At 39.3% G+C, this 17,159-nt stretch overlaps 1 protein-coding gene across 2 annotated transcripts in view; it reads right to left on the bottom strand.

Moving 5' to 3' along the window:
- tomm7 (translocase of outer mitochondrial membrane 7 homolog (yeast)) overlaps positions 1-17,159 on the bottom strand; it is a 43,703-nt gene that overhangs the window by 12,949 nt on the left and 13,595 nt on the right. For both annotated transcript variants that reach the window (XM_068008863.1, XM_068008864.1), the window contains exon 2: positions 260-308. In XM_068008863.1, coding sequence (XP_067864964.1) covers positions 260-308 — 49 coding nt within the window. The remainder of the gene's footprint in view (positions 1-259; positions 309-17,159) is intronic.

The following is a 17,159-nucleotide window of genomic DNA, read 5'->3' as shown; positions in this document are numbered from 1 at the left end:
CTTTAGGCAATGCAGGTAAAAGGAAATCTAAAAGATGTAAAGTGATTAAACCAGGAGACAGAAATAAGAAACATGTGAGTTAAACATTAGAACTGAAGAACAGGTTAGAGTGTGTCCTCCAAGTAAGCATTCTTTATACAAACGCACAGAGTATAAGGAACAAACTGAATGAACTGCAGCAGGCGCAATCAGGCTGTGCACCTTAGAGGGGACAATGGGTACATCATATCAAGTGACTGTTGCAGTTTCAGATATCTACCTCAGAAGGTTGGGTTCCGGCATGCCTGGGTCTCCACCTCTCCTAAAACCTGCAGGAAAATAAAATAAATATTAACAACAAATCCAAATAACCAATATCTAAAACACTTGAAATATATTTAAGTCTAAAAGCACAGCCTAATTTAGACTTACTATATCCAAAGTATAGCAGAAATTTCACACTTCATCACTCAGATAAGACGACTGCATAGCAGACACACACTAGATACCATATTATATACAATGGCAAACAAAATTGCAGTAATCGACTGCAGGTCAGTTCCCATAGGATTGACACCACAGAAATAGGCCATTCAGCCCAACCAGTCCATGATGCCGATTACACTCCACTTGAGCCTCCTTCCTTCTTTTGTCATCTAACTCTAATCGACATAACCCTCTATTCCCTTGCCCCTCGCATGCTTATGTAGCCTCCCCTTAAATGCAACTATACTATTTCCTTCAAGCACTCCCTGTGGTGGCAAGTTCTACATTTTCACCACTCTCTGGGTAAAGATGTTTCTTCTGAATTCCCTATTTGATTTCTTGGTGACTATCTTATATTGATGGCCTTTAATTTTGCTCTTTCCCACAACTGGAAACGTTCTCTGTGTCTATTCTATCAAAACTTTTCAACATTTTAAAGACTGCTATTAGATCACCCCCTCAGCCTTCTCTTTTCAATGGAAAAGAGACCCAGCCTGTTCATCCTCTGATAAGTACAACCTCACATTTCTGGTATCATCTTTGTAAATTTTTTTTGTACTCCCTCCAGTGCCTCTATATTTTTTTTTATAATATGGTGATGAGAATTGTATCCTGTTCTCCAGGCGTGGTCTAACCAAGGTTCGATACAAGTTTAACACAACTTCTTCACTTTTCAATTCTATCCTTCTAGAAATAAGCCCTAATGCTTGTTTTTTTTTCAAATGGCCTAGTTATCCTGTGTCCCTACTTTTAGTGATTTGTTTATTTATACTCCCAGATCCCTTTGCTCCTCTATTCCATTTAGATTAATTTCTAAGTAATATGGAACCCCTTTATTTTTCATGCCAAAATATAACACCTTACATTATCTATGTTGAAATTTATTTGCCAATCATATGTCCATTCTGCAAGTTTAATACCTTCTTGTAATTTGTTGCAGTCCTCCTCAGTTTTGACTATCCCTTGTTGTCATCTGCAAATTTAGAAATTATGTTTTTGATTCCAAAGTCTAAATCATTACTATAAATTGTGAACAGTTGGTCCCAGACTGATCCTTGTGGAACACAACTTCCCACCTTCTACCACACTGAATAACTACCCTCTACCCCAACTCTCTGCTTTCTGTCTTGAAGCTAGCTAGCTTTCCAATCTGCTACTTGTCCCCCGACTCCACATTCTCTGCCCTTACTCATTAGTTTATTATATGGTTTCTTATTGAAGACCTTTTGAAAATGTAGATAAATTACATCTACTGCATTACCCTTGTCTACTCTATTACCTCTTCAAAAAATTCAACGAGGTTGATCAAGTGAGGCTTTCCCTTTTGAAATTCATGCTGACTATTCATTATAATATTTTTGGTTTCTCGATGTTCTTCTATTCTCTCCTTTAATAAGGAATCCTTACTTCTTCCCATCACTGATATTAAGCTGACTAGTCTATAGTTCCCAGGGCAAGTTCTAGCTCCCTTCTTAAACATAGATATAAGATTAGTTATTTGCCAGTCTTCAGCCACTATACTTTTCTCAAGCGAATTATTAAAAATGTATAGCAATGTTTCTGGTATCCGCTAGATTCTTAAAATGTGATGTAATCCATCCAAAACAGGGATTATATCCTCTAAGTTTGATTAGTTTATTTAATATTTCACCTCTTTTTATTTTAAATGTAGTTACCTAATTTCTAATCTCATCATCCGATGTCATGTCCTGGTTCTCTGGTAAATACTGATACAAAGTAAAATAATTAATATTTCTACCATTTCTCTATCGTTGACTGAGATATTATTCTGCCCATCATTAAATGGCCCTATGCCCACACTGACTTTTAATTTTTTTGTTAATGTGCAAATGAAATGTTTTATTGTTTTGTTTTATGTTCCTTGATAATTTAATTTCATAGTTCCTCGTAGCCCTCTTAATTGCTTTTTTAAAAACTTCTCTTCTAATCTTTGTATTCTCCCTGGTCATGCACTCTCCTCCTGTCCATGTTCTTAGTATACATCTCTTTTCTTACCCTATACCCGAGTATCTTATTCTTATTCTCCATATCCAATGCGGAAAACTGTTCCACTCCCTGTGATTCAACAGTATGACTGTGACCGAAACAACAACTTGGTGTCAATGTGCAACGTTTACAGCAGAGCAATGGGGCACAATTTACAATGCTGCAAATAAATCAGCAGTGTACAAGAAGTAAACACTCACTTCAAACTTATTCCTTGGTCAAGGAAAATTAATATGACTCATTCTATTTCACATACTATGAAAATGAAAGAAAGGAAATTCCATAAACCTATTTCAAATAAAATCCATAGAAACCAAAACTGTCACACCCAAAAAGAATGCAAGCACCAATATTGATTGATTCGCCATTACCTTTTTAAAACATCCTCCTCTTGTGGAAGTGAGCAGAAAGGCATGGCCCTATGCTTAATGGGAAATATAGGCAAGTTAGGAATAGTAGCTTTGCTAAGCTTTGATTTTAAGTGGCAAAAACCACAATGAAATAGTTAAAAGTAAAGGCAGAGAGGGTGAGATTGTAAAGACTAGCCGACACTGGTAATTGCAAGGACATCGGTTCTTTTATGGCCTGATTGTGTGACTCCCTGTGGTTTGAAACAAATGGACTCCTGTGAAACATGCTGTCCATCCCTGTGTGAGTGATGATAAGGAATATAGGGCCCCTCGTATATGATACGACTGCTGCTTGGTGTTACTGCAGGCTGCAACTTGATAAAGATAACAGGATCACAGGACTCATGACAATTGTGGGAAGCGAAACCAGAATGTTGTTTCTCATACCTCTGCTTTTGCTAATTATCTTGCTTGTCTGTTTTCTTTTATCTTGCTGATGCAAAACAATATTATGTTCATAACAAGTATGTATTGAGAATAGAGGGTATTGTTAACCTCAGTAACAAATGTACTCCAAGTTATCACCTGGTTGAAATTTATATTGTACTGCACTGATTGGTTAAACAAGGGGGTGTAGCATGAATCTTAATGTATAAACAGTAGTATCTGTATCACGAACAACACTTACTCTAGTGGACCAGACAGACTCTGGGTGGAGTCAGTGTTGTTGTATTAGAGTAAGTCAGCCGGCTAAATGCGCAAATAAAGTAATTGATTTTACCTACACATCCGACTCGGTATATTTACTGAACCAGACTGAAGGCAAAAAGAACTCAGATTTACACTCTCACCCCACAAAATGTATTGTTTTCTTACTCAAAATATCACAGGAAAACCAGGTCACAGCCTGACTCATAAGGGTTCAGCCATTACAGTTGCAAAAAAAATCTAAAAAGCAATCCAACTGCCACAAGTCAGTGATTAAGCTCAGCTTCTAACTAGTTAATACAAACCAATGTTTATAATTTTATACTGTACAGCATTTTCTGATTTATAAAGCTTTCCTGATGACAGCTAAGGATTGTACAGTGATTGTACAATCAATTGGCTGTGTTTTAGATGCCTGCGGGATTTAATAGTGCAATTATAAACCAAATAATTCCATTCTTCAGTCAATAAATTTAACAAATTAAAATACATATTTGATGCGTAAGAACACAATGTTCAAATTTAAATGTGTAAAACAACATGCTAATTCAAGAGACTTACATCACATGAAGGACCATTTTATTTGAATGCATTCTTTACTACAGCTACCAGTTTGAGACTGGCAATTATGGCATCAGTTTCACACTCGATTATACTGCCCAACTCTGAATCAAATTCACAAGGCTAGCAGACAGTCCTGAACGGTCCTGCATATATGCACATGCAATCCTCTCTTCATGCTCATTAGTTTTCCAAATATTTGGAGAGAGCAGGCAGGAATGTTGGCAATCTCAAAACATTTAAAATAACTGCAGTATGATACCACATTGCGGTAATAATCCAGGCAATGTCCAACCCAAACGCACCTTCACTGTCACTGCAAGTTTAAAAAAAAATCAAACAAGGACCAGATATCAAATTTGGACCAAAATATGTGGTTTTAACAATATATTAATAGCATATACACTTTAAAATAATACATTGTAGGGATTTGTGAAAAGTTCTCAATTCTGCTTTATTCCTCTTTCTAAAGCTGCTGATTAAGGCCAGTCAGTTTTGTATAGAATTTCCCATGACAAAGAAGATTGCTTCAATGATGGGTAATGGAATACCCAAGAAAATGACAGCAGACAACATTATCCCTTTTCCCAAATCACAATGTTACATTTCTGTTCACAGGCTACTTCAAACCAGAACTCAACAACGAAGACTCAAGAGTCACCAGCAAGTGTATGAGTAGCCACTTCATAACATCTATGGAAATAACAATGCATAATGTATTCCGCTGTCTTCTGACTGATCACATCAATAAGTTTACATTCAGCAACTTTGTATTGCAGATTTGCTGATAGTATTTTAAAGTTAGTCATCATTTTTTGGATCAATTAAGGATGGCTGTGCTGGGAATTGAACACATTTCCACTTTTGCTCGTGTTTGATTCAAGTGCTCGACAGTCAAGTAGAAGCTTGAAGGAGAGTGTAAAACAAGGTCTACTTTTCCCAATGAGCATTAACACCAACCTTAGTATAGCAACAATGACATTCGTGTAAATCTCTCCAGTGAACATGAATTACGAGAAGTTGGGACTGTTGACACCTCCTCAGAACTGGATCGACACTATGCAAACTCATTTCAAACAGAACCTCTATAGGTGGTATTAACAGGGAGTTTTCATTACATTAATCTGGATTAGATTTAAACTCAGATCTCAATTTAGAAAAATAGTTCTCCAACCTCTGTGGCTCAAAGGACAAGCTGTTCCATGGAAGTACCCATTTAGCTAGAAATGTTGGTTTTGTTCCATCAACATAAAAGATGGGGTTCATGGTGACACTCAGCACTGGAATCATAATACTGAGTGCCACAGTGAGACTCTCCAGATTTGGACAACAGCCACTGATTGGTTTACTACCTTGAATCAGACTGAGGCTGTTCCATTTCCCAAAAAGATAGGGATATACCACCTGAATGATACCACATACCCTTGACAACTATCAGCAGAGCATGTGATGCACCTGCCCTCTCAATAGCAGCATCACAAGTCCAAGCAAACTCAAGCATTAGGGATAAATTAGTTATTATAGGCAGTGGGAATAAAAGATACAGGGTCAATTTAACATCCAGACATAAAGACGTCTTGCCAGCCTCAAATTGAAGGATGATATAGTAGGTAGAAGGAGATGGTAATTCTTGAGAAGGATTAAGCAGTGATATTTTAGGTAAGAACAGGGACGCCAGTTCCTTGGAATATTTTTTCCAATTTCAAGTGTTTTTTAAAATGTAAGTTGTTGCAACAAACTAAGGGCATACAAGAGGCAGCATGATTACAAGTTTAAAATTTGTTCACTCTTTGGATTAAAACCAATACCACCAGCAAGACGGTCTTTGATGCTAGCAGTTTGAAATTGCAAAGTAATTCCTCACACAAATTTAGCATATGAGTGTACTCTGAATGCCATGAATTCCTAAGGGTCTCAAGGACTAGTCTTAAAAACTACTAAACATAGACATAATCTGAGGGCTCCAAAGAAAATGGTTTAATATTTTCTAATGAGGGGTAGCACCCTGATCTTCCCTTTGTATGGTAAGGTTATAATTGGAGAGAAAGGTCCTGGAGCTTGAAGAAGCCAGTCATTATAATGAGGGTATACATCTGGCTTCTCACCCAGTACCAATGTTGTTCAACATTAAGCAATTAAGTTTAGCACAAACACGCTTTACTCATGCAGTAACATTAGAACAACCTGCACATATTACAGGATCTTTAATATATTGAAGCGTTCCAAAGTGCTCGATAGCAGCAGAATCACACAAAATTTGACACGAACCACATAAGGACGTATGAGGACAAGTGACCAAAAAAAGGTATATTTTAAAGAGAATCCTAAAGGAGGAGAGATAGGTAGATAGAGAAGTTTAAGGAGGAGAATCCTAAAACTAGGAGCCTAGAAAGCTGAAGGCACGGCTGGCAATGGTGAGGTGAAGGAAATCAGAGATACACAAGAGGACAGAACTGGAATAATGCAATGTTCTCAGAGCATTGTAGGGCTGGAGTAGGTTACATAGAAAGGGAAGGACAAGGCCTTGGAGGGATTCGAACACAAGTATAAGATTTTTAAATTTGAGGTGTTGCTAGACTGGGAACCAATGCAGGTCAGTGAAGATTAGATTAGAGATACAGCACTGAAACAGGCCCTTCGGCCCACCGAGTCTGTGCCGAACATCAACCACCCATTTTATACTAATCCCATATTCCTACCAAACATCCCCACCTGTCCCTATATTTCCCTACCACCTACCTATACTAGTGACAATCTATAACGGCCAATTTACCTATCAACCTGCAAGTCTTTTGGCTTGTGGGAGGAAACCGGAGCACCCAGAGAAAACCCACGCAGACACAGGGAGAACTTGCAAACTCCACACAGGCAGTACCCGGAATCGAACCCGGGTCCCTGGAGCTGTGAGGCTGCGGTGCTAACCACTGCGCCGCCCATAAACAGAGGGGTGATGGGAGAATGGAGCCAAGGATACGGGCAGCAGAGTTTTGGATGAGCCTAAGTTTAAGATGGGAAGTGGAAGATGGGAGACTGGCCAAGAGATCAGCTGAGTAGTCAAGTCTGGAGGTAACAAAAGCATGGATGGGCTAAGGCTGGGTGATATTATGGAGGTGAAAGTAGGACACAGTTCCTGAATGTCAAACAGGTTTCCAATTTTCTGCATTTGCTTTTAAGGGCCAAACAACTAATGGTTCACATATTCAAATATGAAAGTCTAAGTTAACAGCAATCAGCCACTCAAAACTTCATTGACTTTCTTAGACAGATCAACTGAATGCTAGTTTAAGCATGAAGGCAGAGGGTGGAATCTTAAGCAAATCGACCCACATTTGCTCAAGTCCTGGAGTGGGACTTGAACCCAGAACCTTGCGACTCAGAGATGAGTTTGCTACCAACTGGCCAACAGAATTCAGTAGGATGTAGACAGGTAAAAGAGGTGACATATGGCAGATAAAATTTAATGCTGTGAAGTGATACATTTTGCAAGTAGAAGTGAGAAGAAGCAATATGAACTAAAGGGTACAATTTTAAAGAGGGTGCAGTAACATAGACACCTGGGGATGTATGCAAACAAATTTATGAAGGTCGTAGGACAAGTTGAGAAGGCTGTTAAAAAAGCATGTGTGATCCTCGGTTTTATTATTAGAGAAATAGAGTACAAAAGAATGGAAGTTCTGCTGAACCTTTATAAAACACTGGTCAGGCTTCAGCTAAAGCATTGTGTTCCAATTTCTCTGCCTTAAATTTCACCTATGTCCTCCTGAGGTCTGTGACTATCCTCTTCATTATTGATTATATTTCCATGGTCATCTGAAAGTTTTGGAATTATGCCCCCTACATCCATTGAACATAAGAAATTAGAGCAGGAGTAGGCCATTGGGGCCTGCTCCACCATTTAATGAGATCATGGCTGATCTGATCACGCCCATAACTCCACTTTCCTTCCTGCCCCCCATAACCCTTGACTGCCCAGTAGATCAAAAATCTGCCTAACTCAGCCTTGAATATATTCAATGACCTAACCTCCACTGCTCTCTGGGGAAGAGAATTCTAAAGATTAATGACCCTCAGAGAAGAAATTCCTCCTCATTGCAATTTTAAATGGGAAACCCCTTATTCTGAAACTGTGCCCCCTCCACGAGGGAACATCCTCTCAGCATCTATCCTGTCAAGTCCCCTAAGAATCTTATGTTTCAATAAGATCACCTCTCATTCTTCTAAACTCTAATGAGTATAGGTCCAACCTGATCATCCTTTCCTCATAAGACAATGCCTTCATCCCAGGAATCAGTTGAGTGAAGCTTCTCTGAACTGCCTCTAAAGCAAGTATATTCCTCAAGTAAGGAGGCCAAAACTGTTCACAGCACTCTAGGTGCAGTCTCACCAATGCTCTGTGCAGTTGTAGCAAGACTTCCCTACTTTTATATTCCATCTCCCTTACAAAAATGCCAACATTCCATTTGCCTTCCTAATTAATTACTGTACCTGCTTGCTGACTTTTTGTGATTCATGTATAAGGACACCAAGATCCCTGTGTACTGCAGCATGTTGCAGTCTCCCTCCATGTACATAATATTCTGATCTTCTATTCTTCCTGCCAAAATTGACAATCTCACATTTTCCCACATTATAATCCATCTGCCAAATCTGTGCCCACTCACTTAACCTATCTATATCTCTTTGCAGAGAACACATGGTGTTCTCCTCACAACTTGCTTTCCTACCTATCTTTGTATCATCCGCAAATTTGGCCACAATATACTCGGTCCCTTCATTCAAATCATTAATGTAGACCGTAAATAATTGAGGCCCCATCACTGAACCCTGTGGCAGTCCACTAGTTAGTTTGCCAGTCTGAAAATGACCCATTTATCCCGACTTTGTTTCCTGTTAGTTAGCCAATCCTCTATACATGCGAATATATTACCCCCTACACTATGAGCTCTTACCTTGTGTAGTAACCTTTTATGTGGCAACTTATCAAATGCCTTTTGGAAATCCAAATACATTACATCCACTGGCTCTCCTTTAACCACCCTGCTCATTACATCCTTAACGAACTCTAATAAATTTTTCAAACACAATTTCCCTTTCATAAAACCATGCTGACTCTGCCCGATTGCATTCTGATTTTCTAAATGTCCTGCTACTACTTTCTTAATAATGGATTCTGGCATTTTCCCAATGACAGATGTTAGGCTACCTGGCCTACAGCTTCCTGCGCACCCCCCCACACCCGGCTTTCTTGAATAGAGGTGTTACATTTGCGGTTTTCCAATTCGCTGGGACCTTTTCAGAAACCAGTGAATCTTGGAAGATTACAGCCAATGCATCCACCATCTCTGCAGCCACTTCTTTTAAGACCCTAGGATGCAGTCCATCAGGTACAGGGGACTTGACAGCTTTTAGTCCCATAGTGATCATTTTAAGTCCCTCCCTCCCTTCTGCCTCTTAATTTTCTGCTATTCTTGGGATGGTTTGTGTCTTCTACTGTGAAGACAGATACAAAATACTTGTTCAAAGTCTCTGCCATTTCCTTGTTTCCCCATTAATTCCCCAGTCTCATCCTCTAAGGGACCAACACTTACTTCAGCGCCTCTCTTCCTTTTTTATATATTTTTAAAAGCTTTTACTGCCTGTTTTTATATTTTTTGCTAGTTTATTCTCATACTCTAATTTCTCCCCTTTTTAAAAAAAAATCATCCTCTGCTAGTTTCTAAAATGTTCCCAATCTGCTGGCCTACCACTAATCTTTGTCGCCTTGTATGGCTTTTCTTTCAACTTGATACCATTCTTAACTTTTCCAAACAAGGGTGTAACATTTGCAATCCTTCATTCCTCTGACACCACTCCCATATCAAAGGAGGATTCAAAGATTGCAGGCAGAGCCTCCATTATTTCCACCCTTTCTTCCCTCAGCAACCTAGGATGCATTCCATCTGGACTCAGTGACTTTTCTACTTAGAGCAGTGCCAAACTTTTAAGTATTTCGCTCTATCAATTTTGTCCTATCTAATTTCTCCAATTTCTACTTCTTTACTGTGACATTGATGCAAGATATTTAGCACTTCAGCCATGCGCTCTTTCTCCACAAAATCTCCTTTATAGTCCTTAATTAATTCCACCTTTCCTTTGACTATCCTTTTACTACTTAGATGTTTATAGAAGACTTTAGTGCTCTCTACTAGGTTACCTGTTAATTTATGTACACTTTCTTTGCCCTTCGGCTCTTCTTTTTCAGCTCTCCTCTGCACTTTCTGTATTCAGCCTGGTTCTCAATAGCATTATGAACCTGATATTTACCATATACCCCTTTTTTTCATTTTAATACTATACTGTTAGTTATTCAGGGAGCTCTAGCTTTGTATGCCCTTCCTCTTCCTCTTGTATGAATGTGTCTAATGTGTATCCAAATATCTTTTCCTGCTTCATCTGCCAATTTTTGATTTTAAACCACCAGGGCAAAATTCCTTTCGTAATGAAGGAAAGTGAGTCAGTCAATTTGCACATAAGGTGCCACAAAAAGCAATGAGATAATGACTTATTTTAATGATGTTGCTGGAGGGATAAATATTGGCTAACACTGGCAAAAATTCCTTGCTCTTCTTTGAATAGTACCATGAGATCGTTTATATCCACCCATGAGGGCAGATGGTTTAACGTCTCATTTGAATGATGACACTTCCTACATCGCAACACTTCTTCAGTAGTAGGCTGGAGTGTCTGCCTAGATTATGTGCTCATGTGTCTGGAATGCTACCTACCATTGCACCAAAACTAACACCCGCATTAGGTTTCAAAGCTGTTAAACATAGGGAATCAAGAGGATGACAACCACAAATGTAAAATTATTCCAAATCTGTCAAATTAACAGGAATACAAGAGGTAACAAAGACAAGGAAAAATTAATTACATATTTCTTAAATATACAAGTGTATCATGTTTAAAGAGAAAATAAAGAGATTAACATTTTGATTCTAGATCCTACATCACCAAAATAATGTCTTTTCTCTTTACAAATAATGAGCGTGATGTGTACTTCAAGCATTTGTTTTATTTGACTTCCAGTAGTTTTAGTTTCTCTTTTTAAAACTAAGCACAAGTAACGAAAGGACAAAGATTTAGTTTTAAAACCTATAGTATCCGACCATACGTGTTTATTAATAAAGACTCCAATCCTTTATTTTAATCTTCCAAGGTTTTCTTGATTTGGGAACCATTCGTTTAAATTGGAAAACTGCACATGTCGCTCTACTACTTAAGAAAGGTGAAAGGGAAACCAGGGAATTACAAACAAGTTCGCTGACATCCATTGTCAGGAAATTACTAGAGTAAGGATAGAATGTCTGAACACCTGAACATAATTTTCTAGCTGATCAGAGAAATGCAGCATGGATTTATAAAGGGCAGGTCATACCTGATGAACTTGACTGAATGCTTGAAAAAGTTAATAAAGTAGTGGACAGGGAAATGTCTGTGGATGTTATTTATATGGACATCCAGAAGGCATTTGATAACAGGCTGTTAGCTAAAGTTGAAGCTCATGGACTTGAAGATAAATTATTGACATGGTTAAAAAATTGGCTGACTGGTAGGGGCAATGGGCAGATGCAGCCCTACTTGGCAGAATGTGTACCGCAAGGATCTGTGTTGGGGTCTCAACTATTCACAGTATTTATTCACAACTTAGAAGGCAGAATAAAAAGCTACATGTCCAAGTTTGCCAATGACACAAAGACGGGGGTATTTTAAGTAAGGCAGATGGAAGCATAAAATTACAGAGTAATATTAATAGATTAAGTGAATGGGCAAAACTGCAGCAAATGGACTTCAATGTAGGCAAATGTGAAGTCATCCACTTTGGACCTAAAAAGGATAAACAGAGTACTTTCTAAATGGTGAAAAGATAGAAACAGTGGTAGTCCAAAGAAGCTTGGGGGCCCAGGTACATAGCTCATTAAAAGGCAGGTACAGGAAATATTCAAAAAGGCTAATGCAATGCTGGCCTTTATATCTAAAGGACTAAAATACAAGGGGTAGAAGTTGTGCTACAGCTTTACAAAGCCCTGGTTCGACCACATCTGGAGTACTGCGAGCAGTACTCGGCACCACACTTGTGGATGGATATACTGGTCTAGCAGGGAGCACAGCATAGATTTACCAGAATGATGCTTGGATTCCAAAATTAGGATGAGGGATTACGCAAACTAGGGGTTTATTCCCTGGAATTTGGAAGGTTAGGGAATGATTTGATCAAAGCATTCAAGATATTAAGGTAAACAGATAGGTTAGATGGAGAGAACCTATTTCCATAAGTATGTAAGTAATAGGAGTAAGCCATTCGGCCTTTCGAGCCTGCTTCAGCATTCAATACGATCATGGCTGATCTACAACAACAACTTATATTTATAAAGTGCCTTTAACATAATAAAATGTCCCAAGGCACTTTACAGGAGCAATATAAAACAAAGTATGACACCGAGCCGCAAAAGGAGATATTGGTCATATGACAAACGCTTGGTCAAAGGGGTAAGTTTTAAGGAATGTCTTAAAGGAGGAAAGTGAGGTAGAGAGGCAGAGAGGTGTAGGGAGGGTATTCCACAGCTCGGGGCCTAAGGCAACCGAAGGCGCAGTCACTAATGGTGGAGCGATTAAAATCAGGGATGCACAAGAGGCCAGAATTAGAGGAGTGCAGATATCTTGGAGGGTTGTGGGGCTGGAGAAGATTACAAATAGGGAGGGAGAAGCCATGGATGGATTTGAAAACAAGGATGAGAATTATAAAATCAAGACTTTACTTGACCAGGAGCCAATGGAGGTCAGGAGCACAGGGGTAATAGAGGAACGGGACGGTGCAAATTAAGACACGGGCAGCAGAGTTTTGGTGATCTCAAGTTTATGGAATGTAGAATGTGGAAGACCAGCCAGGAGTGCATTGGAATAGTCATCTAGACATAGGGAAGGCATGAATGAGGGTTTCAGCAGCATAGAAACATAGAAAATAGGAGCAGGATTAGGCCATTCGGCCCTTTGAGTCAGCTCCGCCATTCATTATTATCCAACTCAGTAACCTGTTCCTGCTTTCGGCCCACATCCTTTGATCCTTTAATCCCAAGAGCTATATCTAACTCCTTCTTGAAAACATACAATGTTTGGCCTCAACTGCTTTCTGTGGTAGCGAATTCCACAGGCTCACCACTCTCTGGGTGAAGAAATTTCTCCTCATCTCAGTCCTGAAAGGTTTACCCTGTATCCTTAGACTATGAGCCCTGGTTCTGGACTCCCCCACCATCGGGAACATCCTTCCTGCAACTACTCTGTCAAGTCCTGTTAGAATTTTATAGGTTTCTATGAGATCCCCCTCACTCTTCTGAACTCCAGCCAATATACTCCTAACCGACTCTAACTCTCCTCATATGCCAGTCCTGCCATCCCAGGAATCAGTCTGGTAAACCTTCGCTGCACTCCCTCTATAGCAAGAACATCCTTACTCAGATAAGGAGACCAAAACTGCACACACTATTCCAGGTGTGGCCTCACCAAGGCTCTGTATAATTGCAGCAAGACATCTCTGCTCCTGTACGCGAATCCTCTCGCAATGAAGGCCAACATACCATTTTCCTTTTTTACCGCCTGTTGCACCTGCATGCTTACCTTCAGGTCTCGTTGCATATTCCCCTCTCAGTTTATAACCGTTCAGATAACCTGCCTTCCTGTTTTTGCTACCACAGTGGATAACGTCACATTTATCCACATTATACTGCAACTGCCATGCATTAGCCCACTCACTCAACTTGTCCAAATCACCCTGAAGCCTCTCTGCACCCTCCTCACAACTCACCCTCCCATCCAGTTTTGTGTCATCTGCAAATTTGGAGATATTACATTTAGTTCCCTCATCTAAATCATTAATATATATTGTGAATAGCTGGGGTCCTCGCACCAATCCCTGCGGTACCCCACTAGTCACGGCCTGATAAGCAGATAAGCTGAGACAGGGGTGAAGTCAGGCACTGTCCTGGAGGTGGAAATAGATGGTCTTAGTGATAACACAAATGAGGTTGTAAGCTCATCTTGGGGTCAAATGTGATACCTAAACGCCATCTGCCTGCATTATCCCCATATTACTTAATTCCCTTAGTATCCAAAAATTTAGCAATCTCAGTCTTGAGTATGTTCAATAACGGAGCACCCACAGCCCTCTGGGGGTGCAGAATTCCAAAAATCCACAATCCTGCGTGTAAAGAAATTTTTCTTCATCGCAGTCCTAAATGGACAATCCCCTATTCTGAGATTGTGACCCTAGCTCCAGACTCCTCAGCCAGGGGAAACAACCTAGCACCATCTACCCTATCAAGCCCCTTAATTACAATACATATTTCAATGAGATCACCTCTTATTCTTCTAAATACCAGAGAATATAGACCCAGTCCACTCAGTCTCTCCTCATAGGTCAATTCCCTCATCCCAGGAATCAGTCAAGTGAGCCTTCGTTGCACTACCTCCAAGACTAGTATATCCTTTCTTGGGTAAGGAGACCAAAACTGTACACAATGGTCTCACCAAGGCCTTTACAATTGCAGTAAGACTTCTTAATTTTTACACTTGTATCTCTTTGCTAACATACCATTTACTTCTGTAATTGCTTGCTGTAGCTGCATGCTAACTTTCTTGATTCATGTACAAGGGCACCCAGGTCCCTCTGAATACCAACATTTCCCAGCCTGTCACCATTTAAAAAATATTCAGTTTTACTATTTTTCTTTCCAAAGTAGCTAACTTCACACTTCCATACATTTAAAAAAAGATTGCATTCATATAGCGCCTTTCACGACCACAGGATATCCCAAAGCACTGTACAGCCAGTGAAGTACATTTGAGGTCTAGTCACTGTTGTAATGCAGGAAACATGGCAGCCAAGTTCCCACAACAGAAATGTGATAATGACCAGATAATGTTTTTGGGATGTCAATTGAGAGATAAACATATATAAATAAATTAATACCACAGTTGATAAGGGGGAACCAGTGGATGTAGTGTATTGGCATTTTCAAAAAGCATTCGATAAAGTACCACACAAGAGGTTATTGCACAAAACTAGGGTTCATAGGGCTGGAGGTAATATATTAGCATGGACTGAGGATTGGTTAATGGATAGAAAGTAGAAATAAAGAGGTCATTTTTGGGTTGACAGGCTGTAACTAGCGGGGTACCGCAAGGATTAGTCTGTTATTTATAATTTTTATCAATTACTTAGATGAGGGAATCAAGTGTAACAAATCTATGTTTACTGATGATACAAACTCAGGTTAGAAAGTAAGCTGTGAGGAGGACACAAAGTGATATAAACAGGTTAAGTGAGTGGGCAAGAGCAGATGCAGATGGAATATAGCGTGTCAGCCATGGCTCGTTTCGTAGCACTCTTGCATCCAAGTCAGAAGTTTGTGGGCTCAAGTCCCACTCCAGGACTTGAACAATATAATTAAAGCTGACATTCCAGTTCAGCACAGAAACTGGGGATAACTCTCCTGCTCTTCCTAGGGTCATGGGATCTTTTACATCCACCCCAGAGGATAGAAGGGGACTCAGTTTAACGTCTTATCTATTCCGCAAACAGTAATTGCTATTAGAACAATTGTTAATTTTAAATCTGAGGCTGATCGGTTTTTGTTAACCAAAGGTATTAAGGAATATGGAGTAATGGTGAGTCTATGGAGTTAGATCACAAATCAGCCACGATCCCAATGAATGATGGAACAGGTTCAAAAGGCTAAATTGTCTACTCCTATTTGATACTAAGACCCCAAACTGTGTCTGTTAAATAGAAACAAAAGTTTAAAAAAAACTTTATGCAATTGATATAGATGAGGTGATTCAGCCCATCTAGTTCACTTCGCACAGAAACCTACAGCCCCCTGCCACATCATCTAGTTGTTCCATGAATGACTCCAGACTTTATGCCTTCATTAGCCTTTCTAGGTGATATTCCAGTTCTGATCTCTCATGGAATGCTTCTCATCAATAATCCCTTAAACCCCTTCACTTGTACAATGCCTTAATCCAACATTATTTCCAAACTACTCGCTGCTTTCTTTGACTTAGCCAGTTCCTTGTCCATCTCCAAGTTTTACCTATGATAACCATTGCCTTTAGCTTGTGCAACAGCTTCCAAGTAGAACTTTATTGAGATTTTAGAAGTCGAAGCACTTTACGGCATACAGATCTTCGACATCGATTTAGGTTGTCACTTTCTGAAAAAGTCAAGGTTGGTTAAGCAGAACCTACCTTTTCTAAACTAATTTGATACAATTTTAAGTAATTTTTATACAGGTAATCAAGATTGTTCTGTCAGTTACAAATGTAAGGCAAATATACTGATTTGTTTTGTTCTTTTTGAAAAAAAGAGTACCACCCTATCTTTTTTCCTCCCTGTATTCAATGACTCATCATAATGAAGATCACCGCATTGTATATTTTGTCTCTAATTTTATTTGAATTCTGTTGCCAATGGTATATGTCAGAGGAGGCTTAAGATGATTTCTTTATTCATTCTCTCAAGCACTAAGACCTACTAGGACCCATTCAGAAAGGAGACAGAACTTTTTTTTACCCCTTTGATGGGCCAAATGGCCTCTTTCTAAGCTGTAACCATTCTACGATTCAGTGAATAAATGCCACACCATTGCAAATGTGAGCAATTTATGAAGATATAATTCAGTACTTGATGGCAGAGGGTGTGCAACATAATGGGCAGTCTAGCTTCCCTTGTACAATGGTGGCCAAAATATGGTACAATAGGAGTGCAGCTCTACCTTACCTGACCATTGAAACCCTACATAACCAACAGATGAAAGCCACTCCATAGCAATGGGAATGATGGCCTTATTACAAAAGCTGAATTTTTGCTAATTGACCATGTTTTTCCAAAAGCCACTGCACTCTCAACTTCTGATGTAATACTAAAAGATGGGGGAGTTTGCCAAATGAAACTCCAAAACTTGACTTCTTTTAAAAATAGATCATGACTCAAGATCATAAAGGCAACTTCCTCAATGCAAGTGTTTATGT

Source organism: Heterodontus francisci, chromosome 2 (assembly GCF_036365525.1).
Source record: "Heterodontus francisci isolate sHetFra1 chromosome 2, sHetFra1.hap1, whole genome shotgun sequence".
Taxonomy (NCBI): Eukaryota; Metazoa; Chordata; class Chondrichthyes; order Heterodontiformes; family Heterodontidae; genus Heterodontus; species Heterodontus francisci.
This window is presented reverse-complemented; position numbering and strand designations above follow the sequence as displayed.